This window comes from Pseudovirgaria hyperparasitica (genome assembly GCF_010093815.1).
Source record: "Pseudovirgaria hyperparasitica strain CBS 121739 unplaced genomic scaffold EJ05scaffold_13, whole genome shotgun sequence".
Classification (NCBI taxonomy): Eukaryota; Fungi; Ascomycota; class Dothideomycetes; order Acrospermales; family Acrospermaceae; genus Pseudovirgaria; species Pseudovirgaria hyperparasitica.
Window position 1 is genome coordinate 266,567 of NW_022985561.1, and position 19,047 is coordinate 285,613.

At 52.3% G+C, this 19,047-nt stretch overlaps 6 protein-coding genes across 6 annotated transcripts in view; 4 read left to right on the forward strand and 2 right to left on the reverse strand.

The window, feature by feature from the left end:
- The window catches only part of EJ05DRAFT_99508 (uncharacterized protein), a 783-nt gene extending 475 nt beyond the window's left edge, over positions 1-308 (forward strand). Inside the window, exon 1 of the mRNA XM_033750135.1 lies at positions 1-308. This exon is cut by the window's left edge and continues 475 nt beyond it. Coding sequence (XP_033597819.1) covers positions 1-181 — 181 coding nt within the window. The 3' untranslated portion in view covers positions 182-308.
- Positions 309-3,161: 2,853 nt separating this feature from the next.
- EJ05DRAFT_99542 (2,3-diketo-5-methylthio-1-phosphopentane phosphatase) lies at positions 3,162-4,843 on the forward strand. The gene is made up of 4 exons (XM_033750136.1): positions 3,162-3,371; positions 3,524-3,564; positions 3,883-4,063; positions 4,136-4,843. Exons 1-4 carry the CDS (start codon positions 3,323-3,325, stop codon positions 4,708-4,710), a joined length of 846 nt encoding a protein of 281 aa, XP_033597820.1. The 5' UTR covers positions 3,162-3,322; the 3' UTR covers positions 4,711-4,843.
- Positions 4,844-5,532: 689 nt separating this feature from the next.
- EJ05DRAFT_488149 (uncharacterized protein) lies at positions 5,533-8,187 on the reverse strand (the record flags this gene model as incomplete). Its single annotated transcript, XM_033745678.1, has 2 exons — positions 5,533-6,311; positions 6,360-8,187. The coding sequence occupies 2 exons, from the start codon at positions 8,185-8,187 to the stop codon at positions 5,533-5,535; spliced, it is 2,607 nt and encodes an 868-aa protein (XP_033597821.1).
- Positions 8,188-9,272: 1,085 nt separating this feature from the next.
- Positions 9,273-10,637, forward strand: EJ05DRAFT_502836 (uncharacterized protein; the record flags this gene model as incomplete). Its single annotated transcript, XM_033747317.1, has 4 exons — positions 9,273-9,414; positions 9,464-9,669; positions 9,722-10,028; positions 10,096-10,637. 4 exons carry the CDS (start codon positions 9,273-9,275, stop codon positions 10,635-10,637), a joined length of 1,197 nt encoding a protein of 398 aa, XP_033597822.1.
- On the reverse strand, positions 10,485-12,633 carry EJ05DRAFT_99601 (uncharacterized protein). The gene is made up of 2 exons (XM_033750137.1): positions 11,514-12,633; positions 10,485-10,969 (listed from the first exon to the last, which is right to left on the reverse strand). Exons 1-2 carry the CDS (start codon positions 12,495-12,497, stop codon positions 10,727-10,729), a joined length of 1,227 nt encoding a protein of 408 aa, XP_033597823.1. The 5' UTR covers positions 12,498-12,633; the 3' UTR covers positions 10,485-10,726.
- Positions 12,634-14,192: 1,559 nt separating this feature from the next.
- Positions 14,193-16,978, forward strand: EJ05DRAFT_99680 (uncharacterized protein). The gene is made up of 3 exons (XM_033750138.1): positions 14,193-14,231; positions 14,293-16,318; positions 16,370-16,978. Exons 2-3 carry the CDS (start codon positions 14,484-14,486, stop codon positions 16,938-16,940), a joined length of 2,406 nt encoding a protein of 801 aa, XP_033597824.1. The 5' UTR covers positions 14,193-14,231; positions 14,293-14,483; the 3' UTR covers positions 16,941-16,978.
- The last annotated feature ends 2,069 nt before the right edge of the window (positions 16,979-19,047 follow it).

The window sequence follows — 19,047 nt, forward strand, 5'->3', positions numbered from 1 at the left end:
GTTGTTGTTGTTGTTGTTGTTGTTGTTGTTGTTGTTGTTGTTGTTGTTGTTGTTGTTGTTGTTGTTGTTGTTGTTGTTGTTGTTGTTGTTGTTGTGCCGGGATGTTGCGGACGGGAAAAGGGACGGGCGGGGGAAGCTTGGCGGGTTCGGACTAGACTCCGCGTTGTTGGTGCTGCAGTAGTAGTAGTGCAAACCCATGATATTATTCGTATCACACACCCGGCTGGATATTTCAAATCGTGGAGATCTACTAGGTTTAATAGAACCGGGCGAATTAACTTGTGCTTGGTATTGATCTAGGGTAAGGTTTGCACGAGGTTCGACCTATTGATCTAGCAGGTGGACTGAGGTTGGAAAAAAGCAGTATTATATGTCGGGAGGTCGGGATTTAATGTCGGGACCCTGAGGTGGAACTTTTGGTGTCAGGTCGGAAGGTCGGGACCTTACATAATGTCTGTCTTGGCACGCTCGATGTCTGGGTCGGCGGATAAGGTAATTAATAGAGAGGTCAAGCCACCTCGACCTGACAATGCTGGAAAGAAGTATTTGACATCGCTGCCGTGAGATACTACTATAACTAGCCACTGTTGCGCCGTGAGAATCTACAGTTCGCTCGGTTCTTGGCAGGAACCATATCTTAGCTCTTGAAGGCCCCCTCATATCGTCAGCTAATTAGTCGATCTTCGCTTCTAGTCTTTCTACCGTGTCCTGAGGTTGAGAGCGGGCCAGAGAAGGTCTCTTATCGAGGACTAGCGCTTCGGTATATCCAGAGGGTTTAAAGGTAGATTGAGCTGATAATTATGACTGAGCCAAACTCAAGTATACTGTGGCTCAGAAGGATTCTGGTTTCCAGGGTACTGCTGAGTGCTCAAGGAAATAAACCTTCCATTCTACAACTAACTACGGCTCCCAGTTCGGTACCAGATGTGATGCACGATCTTCAGAACGCAGGCTTCGATTCAATGTACGGATGTGGTGGACAAGAAGTTGCTTCCAACGCCTCATGTGCAACTCCAACAACACCATGGCGAGGCTTCCTGGCGCTGGCATAGATGGACACACGACAGCAGCGGATAAAGGCGCATTTGTGGGCCTCTCTCTCCGTGTAATTGCTGGCCGTATGCAAGCAAGCAAGCAAGCAAGCAAGCAAGCGGAATCGTCTCCATCGATCCAAAACGCCACGCCAAGCTCGTCGCGCAACAAGACCCGATTCAGCGCCAACATCGACGGCCGCCCCCATCGTGTGTCTACCGCGGACTGGCCAGACGTTTGGCAGAAAAACAAGGCCAAACCAAAGTCGGTGAAGACGACGCCATCGCGAGGCTTCGTGGCAGACAGTACTGGTACTGCAATCCGGGTCTTGAAGCCGGCTGGCTAGAGACGTCTTTCTCTCCCCTGGAGTCCTGCAGGCGTGCCAGTCTTCATCTGGCCTCGCGCGAGCACTCGCGACTCGCCCTCTTCTCCCCCTCCCCTCCCCTTGTGTGCATTAGTTAGAGCCAACTTAAAATGATTATATTAAAGCCCCCCAAGCGACAGGACAGGAAAGGCTTCTGAACCCCCTCGTGCGGTGCCTCACGCTTGCAATGCAATGCACGAAGGCGGAGGAAAACACTCCTGCATGATGCGCTCCACCCAATAACCTCACTCGCACCCGCTGTTTGCGCTGTGCACGCTTTTCCTGCAGGTCTCGTTTTGATGCTCCCGCCCTGCTGCTAACCAGGAGAGGCGGTGAGTAAACAGAAAATTTTCGCGCTGGTAAACATTGTGATGTGTCCACGGGTGCTGGAAGACGCGTTTTGTGGATCACCACGGCAGGTTTCTTTCTTGCTCGATAATTAGCGTGTTTCTCGGGGAAGACGATAGTGTGTCGCATGGGTTTTTTGGTTTGGTTTGGTTTGACTGCTTGCTGTTCTGACGGGCGGCTGGTGGAGTGGGGATTTGTGAGCCAAAGTGCCGTGAGAGGAAATGTTGACGGCGTTGCTCGTTGGCAGAGACTTTTTTGGAGTCTGTTTTACATTCTGATCCCGCCGCAGCGAGGATGTCCCGGCAGGTTCTGTCAATGGTGTCTTTGTGGTCACGATCAGATCGATCGTTGTTGTTGAAGCTTAGGCTCGTGGTGTTTGTTTGTTCACCGTCTTGTCAACATGCCGAATCACCATCAACAACGTCTCGATCCTCACGATTCCTCACTTTTCACCGTGTTTCTTCAGAGTCAGTCTCATACATCTTGTGATTCTACCTACTGACTGACTGACCCTGTCACCACCTCTTCCGCTCATCTCCCTATCCTCACCCTCACCCTCACCCTCCCCAATCTCCATCTCCAATCCATCAACACAATGAGGACCCCACCACGCTAGCCCCACACCAATCACGGCCCGCTCCTCGCCACGCAGCCAATCTCGATTTCCCTAATCGCGCAACATCAAATTTTCGCTTTTACACCGCCTTCCGGGATATCAAATCTCTTCCAACCTGCGCAAAACGAAACAGAAGACAACTTACCAGACTACAATCAGTTAGTTGGTTTGCAGCACGCACGAGAGGGAAGAAGAGCTTGGACATTTTGGCCCCCCCCTCTCCCTCCCTCCTGGACTTGAAATTTGGCAAGGGCTTCTGAACGCGAAGAGAATACCACCACACGACTGCCGAGAAGAAGAAAATAAAAATGCAACTCGACACTGCTCGCCTCGCGCGCTGCGAGACGTTCTTGTTTGACATTGGTAAGCAACCACCCCTCAAGGATTAGCTAGTAATCACCTGTATCCCCATCCCCATCTCATTTCGTAACACATACACTCTCCGGATCTCGGCAACCCGCTACATACATACATACCATCGTCTCTCACCCCGCACATCTCGATCCCGCGCATCTGCAGCGGAGTTCCTTTTGTGGCTCGGGACTTTTAGAGGGTGGATGGGAGGGGGGAGGATCCGACGGCGCGTGACTACGGAGGGTTTTCTGCGCTCTGCAATGCCGTGTGAGGTCGTGCCTTGCATACACGTTTACCCCGTACATGACGAGTAGTAGTAGTACGACGGCATTGCATGGGTTTTGGCACTCGAACTTGCACGCTACACAAGCATACACAGCATAGCGGAGACGCTGTGGTGCGGAATGTTCTGTCGGGACGTTTGTGAGAGTGCGAACGAACGTATGTGTGTGTGCGTGGATGGATGGATGGATGAGCGAACGAACGGATAGAGGGGTTTCGCACGCTGCGACTGCGCGGCACATATTCCATCACTCGTATGCGCCGCGCCACACGTCGACATGTCTTTCTTCTTCTTTAGCCGCGCAAGACGCCGCTCTTGACGCTCAATGTGCTCATGGCGAGGATCCGGACTGTATGCGCCATGCAAGGGCCGTGGTGCGTTTAAACATACATGTCGGCTGGAATGGCGAGCGAGCGCTGCTTGTGTGACGTGACTTGTCGTTTCGTGTAGTTGGTCCATTCTTGAGAGAGGGGATGAAACGAGCTGAGAGTCTGAATGTGATGAGCTAATGCTGATAATTATACAGAGGGGACCATCTGCTCGATTGCTTTTGTCAAGGATGTGCTGGTAAGTGAGGTCTTGCTTGCACTGTTCTGATACTGTTATTCTGCGAGTTCCTCTTGTCTATTATGTATTCAGGGGCTGGCTGGTGTTTACATTTCTATCTACATGTCGATTTGGACACCACGATCAAAGAGCCTGGATGTACGCTTTTGCATATCATAGCCAGTCACCCTGACGTGTATCTCTTCGTTTACTCTATACCTTATCATATACACACACCATCATAATCCACAATACTTCTCTCAACCTCAACCGTCCTAACCCCTTACTTTTATACAAACCCACACCCCATCAAACCCAGCTAACAAACCCCCCTCCCAGTACCCATACTTCACCAAAGCCCTCCCACAATACCTAACCACCCACTGGACCGACCCCACAATCCAAACCCTCCTCCCCAAACTCCCCTCCAACGTCGCCCACACCCCCGAGGCCCTCCAAGCACACTTCCTCGACCTCGTCGCCAGAGACATCAAAGACCCCGTCCTGAAAGAACTACAAGGTACGTACATGTCCCCCTCTCCATTCTCCCCGTTCAACTACAAACATACCAACACAACACCCCGTCAAAAAGGCCACATCTGGACAAAAGGCTACACCACAACCGCCCTCACCGCCCCCCTCTACCCGGACGTAATCCCCTTCTTCCACGCCCTGCGCGCCCGCGTCCGCCCCCGCACCACCACCCTCGCAATCTACTCCTCCGGCAGCGTCCAGGCGCAGAAACTCCTCTTCGCCCATATCGACAGCACCTCCTTTCCCCCGTCCCACTCCGAATCCCCATCCCAACCCCAGGACAACAAGAACAACAACAAATCCAAAGACATAACACCCTACTTCCACCCCCACTTCTACGACACACAGAACGCGGGCCCAAAGACAGATCCCGCCAGCTACACGCGCATCCTGCACAGTCTCGGCACTACTACCAGCAACACAACCACCACCACCACTACCGCGGCGGCGGCGGCGGCGGCGGACAAGGTCACCTTCTTCACCGATAACCCCGCCGAGGCAGACGCCGCGCAGGCAGCGGGCTTGTATGTCATCGTGCTTGTCCGGCCGGGGAATGCGGTGCTGGGCGAGGGTGTGAGGGGGAGGTTTGCGTGTGTGGAGGGGTTTGAGGGGGTTCTTGAGGGGGTAGTCTAGATTTGAGAGTGGGTTTGGGGGATCGCTGTATACCACGTCGTTCTTTGAAATTAGAAGACATGTGAGTGGTGGGAGTAGGATGGGAAGAGCGTAGATATGGGATATGTATGGATATGTATGCACATCCACATGCATGCATGCATTCCTTTTGGCCGTTTTACTTGCTGACGTTACGTACTCTTCTATCCCTTTCCTCTCTTCTCATTCTTTGATCTTACGCCTAAGATCCGTGCTTATACTTTACCACTACAGTCGGACAGAGAGCAATGGCTTCATCAGGGACGCCGGGCTACATCCGTCACGTCACATCGGATCAACCCCCGCGGCACACACGTCAGTCACATCGCCCGCGCAGCATAAACACCATTCAGAAGCAGGCACGCATGCATGGCATGCATAAAAAAAAGCAATATATTCAAAACAAACTCCGTGCCAGCGTAGCAAGCCATCTATCATTTAAAACCCAGTGAGTCTCATCATAACATCATAACATTCGTAACGATCAAGCCGGGCTCCAAGATGGCCCCCAGCCCAAAAGAAAAACGCCTGAGCCAGAAAACCCAGGTAATTAGTCATCATTCATCATGCACCAACGTCATGCCCAGAAAGACGCCAGATTAAGCCTTTTTCCAAGTCATCGGCTGGCTACGCCAAGGGTCTGTACACAGTAGAAGAGGTACTACGCTGATGATATGTTATGCGGGTGAGATTGTACACAGTCGTAAGTTGGGCCTAAATGCGTGTCGTATCGTGTCGTTAGGTTGCGTCGTAAAGTCGTTAAATAGTTTCGTGCGCCGGGTCGTCGTACAAAGCGCGCCTGCACTACCACTCGCTCTTCCGGAAGCTCTCCATTCTCCTCAGGCCCTTGATCGTGCCGTATGGCCCGGTTGTTGTGCTCGAACTCGCTTCTGCTTGGTTGATGGCTGCCTCAGCTGCCAGCCTCGCTAGGTCTCTTACTGACCATCGCCATCCATCTCCCAGACTCTCTCTTTGGCTGCCAACCCAGCCCTCTGTACGCTTCCGCCAGATCTTCTCCTCATCAGTCTGCCGTCGAATGAATTCCGGACCGAGGTCAAACTCTTCGCTGACGAATGCAGTATCTTCAATGGCGGGTTGTAGCTCCCCCGGGCCTAATGAGTTCTTCGTTGAGTGTGGCTGTGTTGTCTCGTCCTTCAGGTCTTCCAGACCAGCGAAAGGATCCTCTTCATCCTCGACTGAAGGAGACGCATCAGGGTTGGACGCATCAGACTGGCGGTGAGATGATATCTTCAGCCACTTCATGCGAAGTGGATCAAACACCATCCCGCGCTCAACCTGGACTTGATTCCGGGCTGTACTCATTTGACTGATCAGAGCCGGTCGAGGGGGCGAGTGAGATGTCGGAGAGCTTTGTCGCGGCGGGAAAATAACGCCAGGGTGCAAGGTACCATGAGGAGCCGAGATCAGCTGTTGCAGGAAAGGATTAGAGGCCTGTCCTGTCGGGATAGGCGCGGCCGAAGCAAGAGATGTGTTAGACTGATTGGCCAGATTGAACGTGTTCAAGGCGGTGTCATTCCCTTCCCAGCGATGTAGAATTGGGTTATACACCATGCCCTTCTCGTCTGTAATATGTTAGCCAAGACAGCGCTCTCGAGGGCAGGGAAACTCACTTTTCACTATAGGTGTAGACATCGGCTTGATCAGATGAGGCTTCTGACCGGTTCCCTTCCTTTTCTGCACCGGACTGTTATGTGGGCTATGAGCAGCAACATGGGCTTTCCAGTTCGTATGTGTAGTATGCGTAGCCGGTGTCTGACCTTCGGCTCTTGAGCGGGTTCCTGCAAGCCTTTGTTCTCGAGCGATGCGACTAGCAGCAGTGTCCCGGGCGAACCTGGGAGTGCTGTTTTCGAGAGGTCTCGTAGGGCTTCGAGGGGTGGCTGGTGGCGCGGGTGTCTGGTTCCGGTCGGGCATAGGTAGACGAGCGGAACTAGTGGTGTGCCGCAGAGTTTTTTGCACAGGCGTCCGGTTCGCCGGTGTCTTGACAAACTTGTGTTCCTTTGTCGCCGAAGTTGGCAAATCGTCGAACGCATCGAGCTCTGAGCCATCTCCAAAAGCGCGTCTCTTGGCTGGCTTGGTGAACAGACGTTTTGAAGCTGCCTCACGGGCCAGAGCAGCAGGCGCGATGTCCTTGCGCATGCCAGAACGACTGGTCGTTGTTCGGCTGGGTGTGTCTGGGACATTACCGTGGCCTGACAAACGCGAGTACGAGCGCATACTTGGGGAATGAGCGCGAGCAGGGTCTGAGTCTCGTCGATAATGATTCGACGCTTTGGATGCGGCATGGTGAGATTGTGCTCGGGAGGCACCACCCGGTATAAATGGTAATGGATTTCGCGCATGTTGAGTGGAGGGAGTATGGCTGCGTAGAGCTGGCGCAGAACGCTTCAGGCGTAGTAGTTGATCGTGCCTAGTCGTGGGCGCTGCACGATGCTTTGGCGCTTGAGGCGCTCCGCTCTCGTAGACTGGATCCAGCTTGTTGGGCTTCCCACTCGACAGCAGTCGAGGAATGCGCGACGAAGATGGCTTGTCCGTGAAAGTCAAGGTGGTGGCTGGTCGCGGAAGTGGAGTCTGGGCTCGACTAGAATTTATCTTCACGTTGCGATTGAGAGTGTGCTTCTTTGTATCCAGGTCATCGCCAATATCAAGTCCGTCCAGAAAGTCTTCGACTACGTTTTCGGACTTCTTCTCACTTCTTTGATCGGGGAGTAGAGGCTGAGGAGGAGTCTGGGGCAATTGCTGTTCTTGTGGTTGTAGTGGGTGTGACGTAGGTTGAGCATCTTCCTGGTCCTTCTCTTTGAGTTTCCTGAGGCGGGCATTGAAGTCTACAGGCTCAGTAGGAAGGACCAGCCCGGTGAAATCGTCGTCTTCGCTCTCCACAGTCATGCAACTGCCTAGACTTGGACTTATCGCAGAGATCGAGGAACTGCGATGCCCACCATCTCCGCGCCGAGTTCCTGCGTGTCTGATACCCAGACTTCCCTCGCCCCAGTCATCAAAGTCGTCTTGATCCTCGGCAGGTGTTTTTGGTAACTGTGGTGTCCTCAATTTCAAACCACCCATTTGCTCCGGCAGGTCCAGATCATCGCCCCAGTCTTCACCAATCTGCACTTTTGGCCTAGATGACTTTTTGCCGAGTCGTTTGATTGAACCACCAAGAAGCGCAGATGGAGGCACGGTTTTCGGTATTGGGATGCCAGCTTCTTTGGCAGAATCGATCGCTCTCTGCGTTGACAAGTCATCGTTCGGAGTGAGAAGAACCTGCCAGTCTTCATCGCCAGCTAGTGATTCGGATCGAGTGGATACACGCGAGGAGAAGGAGGTTTGCACGGTAGACACGGAATGGGTGAAGAGGTCGCCCTGGAAGTCCAGATCGTCGTCCCAGCTTTCGACATTATTGCTGCTGTTGTTGTTGTTGTTGTTGTTGTTGTTGGAGGGCATGGAAGCTATGCGTTGAGCAAAGCTGCCCGGGTTAGTAGACGCGCTCATTGAGCACGCAGATATATGGAGTGTAAGCGATGAGGAGAAAAGTGAGTAGAGTAGAACAGCGGTAGAGGGTTGCGTGGAGGGCCAAGGTAGGACGCGAGCAAGCGGAGGTGGGTGGTTGGGGAGAAGTGGCTTCGTGGGTGGCCGGGGCCCAAGCGTCGGCACGAAGCACACACCACAGACCACAGACCACAGCGATATTGCCTGTCCCTGTTCCGCGTTGGTGCGACAATAAATGATAATAATAAGCTCAGTTGGTCAAAAGGACAGGTAGCCTTGTTGGGATGCAAGGAACCAACGGCCGCAGTAAAGAGGCAACCAACACTTGACCGTCGTCGTCGTCGTCGTCGTCGTCGTCGTCGCTGAAGAGGAGGAAAAGGGAGGAAAAGCCGCTCAGCAGCAGCGAAATGTCAAGAAGAGGGAGGGCGGGCCGTGCGTCTCCGTGAGCCGCGCAATGACTTTTTTGCGCGTTGTACCATACGTCGCGTGTCATGACTAACCAAATTGATAACTAACACACCCGGACAGGTATAGTACGGCAGGTTAATTAAGCGTTAATTAAGTACAATAAGTGTACTTTATCGATTATTACCCCACCAAGGGACTCCCTGAAAGACCCTGAGTCCCTGACTTTGACTCTGGTGGATTCTTTTTCTCTGTTGCGCGCTGCCAAACCTTACGCGTGCATGCGCGAACTTAAACGCGTTATTGTAGACACCAACACCGCCAGCGAACGAACAACATACCCTGAGAGAATTCTTCATGGCTAGAGTCTATCTCCAGAGGTTGGGCTAAGTTCTGACGCGACATATCGTAGGTAGTGGTGATAAACGCGACTGCCTGGGTGGTGGATGCTAGTTGGTAGAGTACCTAGGTAGCTTGGCTGGCACATAAGATCCAAACCTCAACACCACCTAAGCCACAGGAATAACAACTTCTTTTGTTTGTAGAGATACAGAAATTCACTCGACGGGCCCATCTCCTCGCACGCGTTTTGACTCACCAGTCTACATGATCATATCTTAACTTCAGCCCCAGGAATGACTTCACAGCATATACTCCGCATTCCCATAGTTGACGACGACAGCAACTTTGTCATCGTCAACGCCAAGAGCAATGGGTCACATGATTTTGATCTCTACTTGTCTGGCACCGAGAACGAAGCTCCGTACGAGCTGGCCCGTAAGACGCATTTTCCCGTAGCCTGTAAGTTCGCTGACAGGTCGCGCAGTCAAGGACGGCAATATCGACAGCTTGCAAACGTCCAAGAATAAACTTCCTGCCGCAGAGTGGAGACTGATCCTCTCGCACATCCTTCTCGAACGTCAGACAGACCCCAACGAGCGCGATGCCATAGCAGGAATCGAAGTCGTCGCGACTGTCTCCACCGAATCCAGTCTCGAAATCGTCATTCGCAAGCTGACTGGAAACATCACTGTACGCTCAACACTTGCTTTCTGCCTCCATGACCATGCTGACGTCTCAAAAGATACGTCTCGGATCCATTGTCCTAAAACACAACGACGATATTGCGCTCGATCTCTTCGAATGGACCGGCATCGCCTCACAGGCAGGCGCAGCAGCCCAGTCACAGATGCTCAAACTCCAAGGCCGCATAAATGACCAGTCAGACGCCATCGCCAAGCTCCAAAAGCAACTCGAAGAACTCGTCACCGCAAGCAGAGAACAAGAAGACGCCATGGCCGCGAAATACGCAATGCTACTAAACGAGAAGAAAGCGAAGATCAGAGACCAGCAGCGTCTCCTCGCGACCGCAAAAGTCGACCCCCAGATTGGTGCGTCACGTTCGTGCATCCCACTTTATATTCCCCCTGGCAACATCTCCGTACTAACACGTACCAGCCTCGGAAGTGCAATTGATCCGCGAAACGACGAAACCACGCAAACCAGCTCCCTCGCGTGCTTCCAAGCGCAAAGCTCCCGCCAAATCCACCGAGCCGGACCCTACATCCGACGACGACATGCAGACCGCGCCCGAAAGCGAAGATGAAGACGTCAAACCAGCGCAGATGACGCCTGAGCCTTCCGATACCGAGACCGAGGACGAAGACGAAGACGCCGGGGGTACCGATGCACCAGTGCACAGCCAACCGGAGCCTGTTGATAAACCAACTCGCACGCAACCGGGGCGGGGTACGAGAGAAACGAGAGGCAAGGCCTTGGGCGATCCTGGCGTGGTCGACGCTTCGACTACTAAAGCAACAGGCAAAGAGCCTAAAGCACCAGCAGAGGAGGCTGGTAAGAAGGCTACTTCTCTCAAAGACTTGCCGCCACCGCGCGAGCTGCCATTTATGAAACCATCTGCGGCTAGTAAAGCAAGCACAGGGAAAGCACAGGTTGTGCGTAGCATGGACGAGGATGATACGGATGACGACGAATTATGATTCTATTACTGAATGTGGTGCGTATATATAAGCGAGAAAGGAGATCTAACACGAAATGCCAAACAGAGCGATATAACTAAAGAATGACGTCAATGATGGGTGTCGTGAGACCAGTCCGCTTCGAAATGCCTAGTACCGGTATCGTGGCGCATCCCAGCCGCCCTCCCGTCCATCCTGTGCGTACTGTCCGTCCTGTGTGTCCTGTGCAGTCTCATCGTAAGATGCACCTTGTTCTTCTGGTGGTGCATATTCGTCGTTCTGCGCGTAGACGGATTCTTCTTGGGCGGGCTCTTCATTTCCGGGAGCTGGTTCGTCCTGCACGTATTCCTCGTCTTGAGGAGCTGACTCTTCTGATGGGTACTCGTTACTTTCGGGCGTTTCCTCGGCCTGGGTGTAGTTGTTGGTTTGGTATTCTTGGGATTCTTCTACGTCTTCTGTGTACTCGTTGGTCTGATCTTCTTGGGCATAGGATTCCTGTGGTGCCTCTTCTTCTTGGGCGTAGCTGTTCTCGGCAGTCTCTCCTTCAGCATAGTCGTTCTCGATAGTCTCTTCTCCCTGTGCGTATTCATTGGTCTCGGCGACTTCTTCGTCTTGAGCATACGAGTTGTCGGCAGTTTCCTCTTGAGCATAGTCGTTTTCAGCAGTTTCTTCTCCCTGGGAGGATCCATTGGTCTCTGGGACCTCTTCGTCTTGAGCATACGAGTTCTCTTCTGAAGTTGCTTCATCCTGAGCATACCCGTTTGCTTCGGGGTTTTCCTCGGCTTGCGCACAATCCCCGTTCTGCGTCTCAGCTCCGTCTTCCAGACTTCGCTCCTCCTGGTCGTCAGCATCAGCATCACCTGAAGTAAATGCAGTGACAGTAGGACGGCCAATGACCTGAGCCTCGCCCTCTCCCTCTCCCTCGTCCAAGCTCCTGTCTTCAGACAGCAGTTTCGTATACATGGTGGTTTTGGTGTCCCAGTAAGTGACGCCCTTGTACGTACCAGAAGACTTCACTTCGTAACCGGTCGATTTGGACTTCAGCACCATGGTGTAGGGAATCTCGAGTTCCTTCTGCGTCGAGACGATCTCCCCCGTGGTCACATAGCCAGGTGCAGCAGTTAGCTCGGGACGGTCCTCGAACACCGTAGTCGTGGTGGTGTGCTCGCCCACCTTCCACTCCTTTGACGCCCCGATCTCGAGAGAAGTGCCGATGATGGATGCCAGCGATGAGAACGAATACGTGCCTTTGACGCTGATGCCGTTCGTGTACTCGTGGATCGACGTCATGGTCATGTTCTTCGCGAGCACGACCACCATCGTCAGGTCCTTCTCGCCGTTCTCGTTGACCAGCGTCTTGTGCGCGATGGACACGGGCTTGCTGGACAGGGCCTTCTGCTGATCGATCCGGTAGTCGATGCTGACAAACTCCATGTCCTCGAACTCGAAGCTCCAGTACTGGTCGTCGAACTTGTCGCCGTCGGCGCCAAAGTTGCCGACGTACGGCTTCTTCTCCGTGCGCGAGAAGACGACGGTGTTGCTGTCCAAGTTCCTGAGGCGGAAGTAGTTTGCGCGGTCGCCGGTGCCGGGCTCGAGCTTGAACCAGTTGTCGCGCCATTTGCCGTTGCCGCTGGTCGTGTCGACGTTGGGCGTCTTTTTGGTGCGGGAGAAGAGGCATTCGCTGGTGTTCTTGCTCTTGACCATGTAGTAGCCCTCGTACTCGCCGGTGCCGGGAATGAGTTGCCAGTACTGGTCGTCGTTGATGCCGCCGTCGTAGTGGCCAAAGTCACCCTTTTTGGAGTAGAGGACTTTCTTGGAGAGGTAGTTCTTGAGACGGAAGGATATCTCCTTTGGTGGAATGTAGAATTGATAGACAGACATCGTGAGGAAGAGTGGTAATGCTAGTTAGGATAGCTGTTGTGGTAAGGTGTTCAGATGCTAGGCAATGTAGACTTGGAATGTGTTGTATAGTTTGCTGTTCTGTCTGTACAATGAGGCAGAAGAGCCTATACATATATACATTTCCACCTTCTGCCCATTTCCAGAAATCTTCCTGTTTAGTGGACACTTACCATTCGCATCTTCAGTTCCAATCACAATGCTAGCTTCAGACACTGCTTCTGAGGTCGGCGACGTGCCACAGCCTTTGTCAGTATGCATAGTCTTCGTGTATGCCGACGCCCATCGTACGACGATAGGCACATGGTCGAGGTAGAAATTTCACTTTTCGCACATGCTATCCTAGCTCTTCAGGCATTGCGCAATTACCACTCCACACCAACGTCAAGAGCTGAGTCCATTGATCCACGCATCCTCGTGTTTCAACATTCAGCAGCGTGCTTGACCATTAGCTAATTAGATGAAAGTCACATCTCAGCTGGCCGTCGCGACAGCGCGTCGATGCACGTTACCGTTGCGCTCGTATGTTACAGCCAGTTCTGGCCGGCACGATGCGAGATCATGAGTCTATAGCTTCAGCTTGATCGGGGCAGTCCGTAGTGGAGTAGACACGGTCTGACACTCGCTGCAGTGGATAACCCTTGCCAATGCGGCTGCAAAGTAAGCGGCGACCTCAATCAGCGCGTGGCACGACCCTGCATCGGCGGTAAATGAGGGAGGTGAATGAGAGGAAGAGAATCGCAAGAGTATATACCTGCGTTTCTGTTGCTAGGTGACATTTTGAACAACAATGATAAAGGAAAACAAGTTAAACAACGCATTGTTTTGAAGCCTGCTTGGCTTTATCCGAAAACGGTCTAGCGCGTTATTCTATTCACGGGCACGGCAAGGCTGATATGATTGGCGGCGACTAGTGTCCTTTTTTGGACGTGATCGAATGGCAGTTGAGTGTATTATATTATATGATTTCTCTTGGATACCTACTCACTGTGCTTGCCATCTGACTTGGAGAATCCACACCATCTCGACTTGTATAGGCCCTCGAACAAAATAGTCTTTGTTCTTTGTCAAGTATAACAAGTCGCCCGCATTGCTTTGTATTATTTTAGACAACGCCAGCAAGGGCAGCAAGGCTGAATCGGAAACGGTTAGTGGCCGCGATTTAAATCATCCATGGATCGTTCGGGCAGGGCAGGGCACGTTCCTGTTGGCCTGAGGGACAAGGCAATGTCCGATGATCAACAGGATTATTTCACTGTATAGACTCTAAAAAGCCCGCCGCCGTCGAGCAGGAGAGAAGAAAAGTGATATTCATGCGAATTTTTGTGTGTAGGGCCGGACAAACAAACGTAGACACCGAAACTTGCCCATCCGGATTGTGGCGGTGGTGGCTCATCGTGATTTAGCTCGACAGTGTGTCAGTGGTATCTCTCTCTCCCTCCACTCTATAATCTCGCGGTCGCTCGAACAAAGCCCGTTGCTCACTTTGGTCACTTGTAGTCGGAACAAGACTCGAAAACCTCCGCGGCCGCTCACTCCTTGTTCACTTGTCTCTTACCTATTCATACAAACCTCGTCATACTTGCACGGCCGGAGCGCGCAACCTCTCAGATTCGCGCTTCATGATGAGCTACAGGTAATTGCTTGGACGGCACAATACCAACGCATTCACGAAGCCGGGCTCCTTATATTCATATTACCTATTGTACACTCCGTGTATGTCCCGTGCTATTCATCCTGAAACTCGTGAATAGCGACAATTACTGACGCACAATAGCTTGTTCACCCCTTCACCGAGTTCGGGTCGCGATAATCAGATCTCCGCTCCCATGCTCGCAGATATCCCTTCGACTCTTCAATCGTACACAGAGACGTCCGGACGTCTTACACCTTACCTTACTTTCACACAACCAACGTATCTATCGCGCATTCGTCTTGTCTTCAGTACTGCCACCTCTCACATTCATCATGTCCGTCAACAGCAAACCCAAGGGCGTTGCTGGGCCGAAAGGCGATAAACCGAGCTCACTGTCCGACGAGGATGCCGAAGAGCTGCGGAAGCTTGATGAGGCGTACGCGCGCATCCGTAAAGTTATACCCGACACGCCCTACTTTCTCACAGTCCCGCAAGACGAGCCGCGATATCACCATCATTCGAGACAAGAGGCGGAAGCTTGGATGAGCGGACTTGGGACTATGTTCGAGAGCCATGAAGAAAATATGCAGTATGCGACATTCATATACCGCGAGCAAGGTGACAATTGTTTCGTATGCCGGACCGCAGTGGATGAGGACCGTGACAGGAAAGCAAAAGCCGGACGGAACGCTGCACCAGCCAACAAAAATTACCTGGGGGGTTCTTCCAACAAGAGGGTGTCCCTGGGATCCTACTTGGGAAAGTCGAACGGAATCAGCAAGAGTCAGAGCCAGAGCAAGAACTCGGCGAGTCAGCCGAAGGTTGAAGCGAAGCGTACAGGATCCGACGATGAGCCAGCTCAGTCGTTCAAGACAGACTCTCCTCAAGCTAATGGAGTCCACGAGTCGTCAAGGGCTTCCGACAAGGTCGTCAATCATAAACAGACAAAGCGAGAACCGTCACCTAAATCCGATCCACCACGCAATGGCAAGCGAGCTTTTGAAGAGGATGAGAATCAGTCGACAGATGCGCACAAGCCTGCTGACGAAGTTCGTTCCATGAAGCGATCTAAAACCTCACCCGGCCCTGATGTCAAGAAGCCCTCCGTCCATATGGAAGTTCCTTCTACCTCAACTCCTCACGACTTGCCACCTCTTCTGTCTCCAATTCTCAACAAATACGACCTGCCTCCATTACTATCACCCACATTGCCTCCCCAAATCCAGCAAGAGCTAGACAAGGATGGGGTTCACCAAAGACTTCGAGGCATATCAGATGCGTCAAGCTCTTCTGAATCTAAATCCCGAATAGCCTCCAAGACAGTTCCACATACTGTCGTGACTGCCCCGAAACCGGACAGTTCACAACCCGAGACTGATCATAGATCGCTACAACCGGCCTTTGACCCAACAGCAGCTGCTGCGCCGGTAAAACTCCCAGAGAGGCTAGTGGTGAAGCTCAGATATGGTCGAAAGCAGCGACAAATGATTGATCGGATACTGAAGTTGCCTTCGGGTGGGACACCGAAGAAGTCGGATGTGAAGCGGGATCGCTCACGAGATCCTCCCCCTTCCACATCGACATCGAAGTCCAAGAATCCACCGCTCAAGCCGTCAATAGACAAGGTGTCTAAGCCCAGAGAGCCCCATGCTCCATTGAAGGAACCAAAGAGTTCCACCTCAGCAACATCTACCACTCGCCCAGTTGCAGAGAAGCGTCCTAGGTCTGATGATACCACATCACTCCCAATCAAGCGCCACAAGAACAACAGCAGCGTCGACCTCAAACCTCCGCAAACTCCAGCACAGGCATCAATGTCACCGCCTGGAACATCAGTCTCGTCGACTATACAGAGACCTAAGCAGTATCTGACGCCGAAGAAGGAGCACAGACCTGTGAACCTAGCACGTACCACATCAGACCAAGGGGTCGACAATCTGACTCCTGCAAGTGTATACCTGTCAGTCAAAGGATCCGGAGGTAGAGGCGCCCCGTCTTCCGCACCGCAGCGCAAGCAGCCGGATATTGACGCTTGGAGAGCTCGTTCTGTCGAGTTCGGTACCTTTGGCAAGTCGCTGAAGCGAGAATACGAAGCCTTAGCCCAGAAACCAAACCCTTCCGAAGAAGACAAGCAGTGGTGCGCCGTGCGAAGTCTCGAGTGTATCTTGTAATCCGCATCCCTCCTTTCACAACTCATCTCATACTGACTTATTTCCAGAGCATACATTGCAGCCTTCGCAGCAGGTGACTATGGCGGTCGCCTTCAACGCACCGGTCTGTCAAACGCCTGGCGCGACCTTCTTCCGATGTGTGAGCGCTTCGCATACGCTACTCGCTACTTCCCCGACCTCGACGCTCTCCGTCTGCACCTCATCGTCGTGGTCATCTCCCGAATCGTCCTCGTTCTGTCACAGCGCACCGATGCCCTCCTCACCGACCCTGCCGCGCCTGCTCCTGACTCACCAAAAGGCATCCTTGCAATGTACAAAGAACTCTCGACCCACGTAAAGAAACAGAGCCGCATAGCACTTGACGCGTCGCGCGCATTGCCGATGCAGAAGCTCATGGAGCAGTTCCCCGAGACGTGGGCCGGGCGTGAGAGGGTGATGGATCCCTTGGAGTGGGAAGATCTAAAGCCTGGTGATCTTGGGCGAACCGGACCATACTGGATTCATGCCGGTCTTGAGACGACACCGGTTCAGGCCGTGCGGTTTGGACTGAAGTTTCTGGCCGAGTGGATGCGCACTAAAAGCGAATTGAAGAGTGGGAAGGTCAAGGTTGTGCTATAGGGCTACCCTGAAAAAAACAGATAATGCGCTACGACGATGTCATATTTTTCTTTCTCTCTTCATACCGGGCGTTTACTACATTATGGATGGCGCAAGATCACGCTTCATCCACGGCGCTTTATTCTTGCCGGGAACGGAATGGTGGTAAGCAGGTACGGACGGACAAGGGAGTTCCGCGCGAAAGCCTGTTTTGCAATCAAAACAACACGGAGTTTTTGGGGGGCCGGGGTTCAGAGAAAGTTGGGGGCTTTGTATGTATATATACATATACCCCTTTTTCACATCGCCTTTTTGCTACTTTACCAAGGGGTTCTTGTTCTGTTTTTCTATTGGCAGATATCAGGGATGTTTAGGACGCTCGTCCGATGGGGATGGAAGGCGTGTATATTTTCGGCTTTAGGCTAGGCTAGTAGGCTGGACTTTGGGGGAGAGGGAGAGGGAGGGGGTGGTCAGATCTGAGAAAGTGCGGCTCGTGGAGAGACCGGTTTTGTGAATTGTGTTTTGAGTGAGTGTGTTTGTGTGTGTGACCATGAGTGCTCTGTGAATGAATGCACGTTTTACCTTACGGCGTGCCCATGCGCTCAGCTATCACGGTCTTTGTGTGCCTGAACCTACCCGGCACTTCCTTCTTTTCTTTCTCCTTTCCTTACCTAAGTGCTATGCTATATATACCTCCGCCCCTCTACTACCATTCTCATCTTCTCTTTTCTACTATCCGCTCTACTACATATTCGTGAGCAGCAACAGCGCGGACTATATGAAGAGCCTCATGTGTTCTCCGCTGTCTTGCCGTCTTCGAATATGTGGTTTATGGTTTGGCTTTTGTTCTCTGCGACGAAAACGCTTGGGGGGATGGGGTGTTGGGGGTAGCATGGTGAGTGGCCGTTGATGATACACATCACCGTTCAGTCCATACGCTGCCCGGCATCAAGTCGATTGCAGCTGTGTGACCTGAGTGACGACCTTGTTAGGTCTGCTTGAGCGTAAGACTGCCAAGTGCGAATTTGATATATAGGATTCAGGGGCTCAGCACAGCAGATAGTGAGAGCAGGTGGATTGTCCTCAGGTAACTAAACGAGCAATCCGATTTTGTCCCATTACCCTTTTCTTTTCCAAAGCGAGATATTCACCATCAATTCCCGATGACGATGCGGATCATCGTAGCCCTGTCCAGCCATTGTTCTGACTCTCTTAAGGACCGCACAGCATTTGGGCGTCTTTGGCTGATGCCCCACTAGATAGCAGCTCATTAACGCAATGGTTAACTCCCGCAGCTAGTAGTGTATTTGCATAACAAAGACGAGACGCATGGCCTTGGGCCACATACCATGCTCTTGCAAGGAGAGAGACGAGTGAGAGAGCAAGAGGGAGAAGTCTAATATATCCATATGCAAGACGGACGGGTACGTCTGTTCCGAGGTATCGTCTTTAACAGGTACACTTTGCGGAACACGTGTAATCCCTCCTATGACTGTGCTCCGGACAAGAAGCATCGTGACTGCTACGAACTTGAGCTGCGCGCTCTTTCGCATCCTCGTATAGCGATGATGATGGACATCGCCACGCTTTCTCTTCTGACGAAACGGAAAGCGCCCAGAGCAGAACACGCACATAATCTATCATGGCGTAGGCTTGCTGACCACATGATCAGTGTACAGGTGTGTGCATTGTCTCGAGAAGATGAGAGTAAGGAAATGCAAAAGGGAAAGAGAGAGAGAGGCGAGGCTGTTATATATGTGCGGAGGGGTTAGAGCCGGGTAAGTCCCCTTGGCGGCAGTCTAAAGTCTTACCATTTCTTTGCTTTGGGCCGAGATTCGATGTTTCCTATCATCATCATCATCATCACTACCCAATACCACCCACCATCACCCCTATCCAATAATACCCATCATCCCCCCCCTGACCAACCAACATGAAACCCACATGGATATTCCATGATATCAGTCGCCAACCGTTTCTCATGTCTTTATAGTGCATGAACAAACGCACGCACGCACGCACGCCCATGCAATAAGCGTCCATCAGTGTCAAGGGCAAGACAAGACAGCCGCATAGGTATGGCTTTTTCATGTCTACATGCAGAGTGTAGAGCGTATAAATAGGGAGT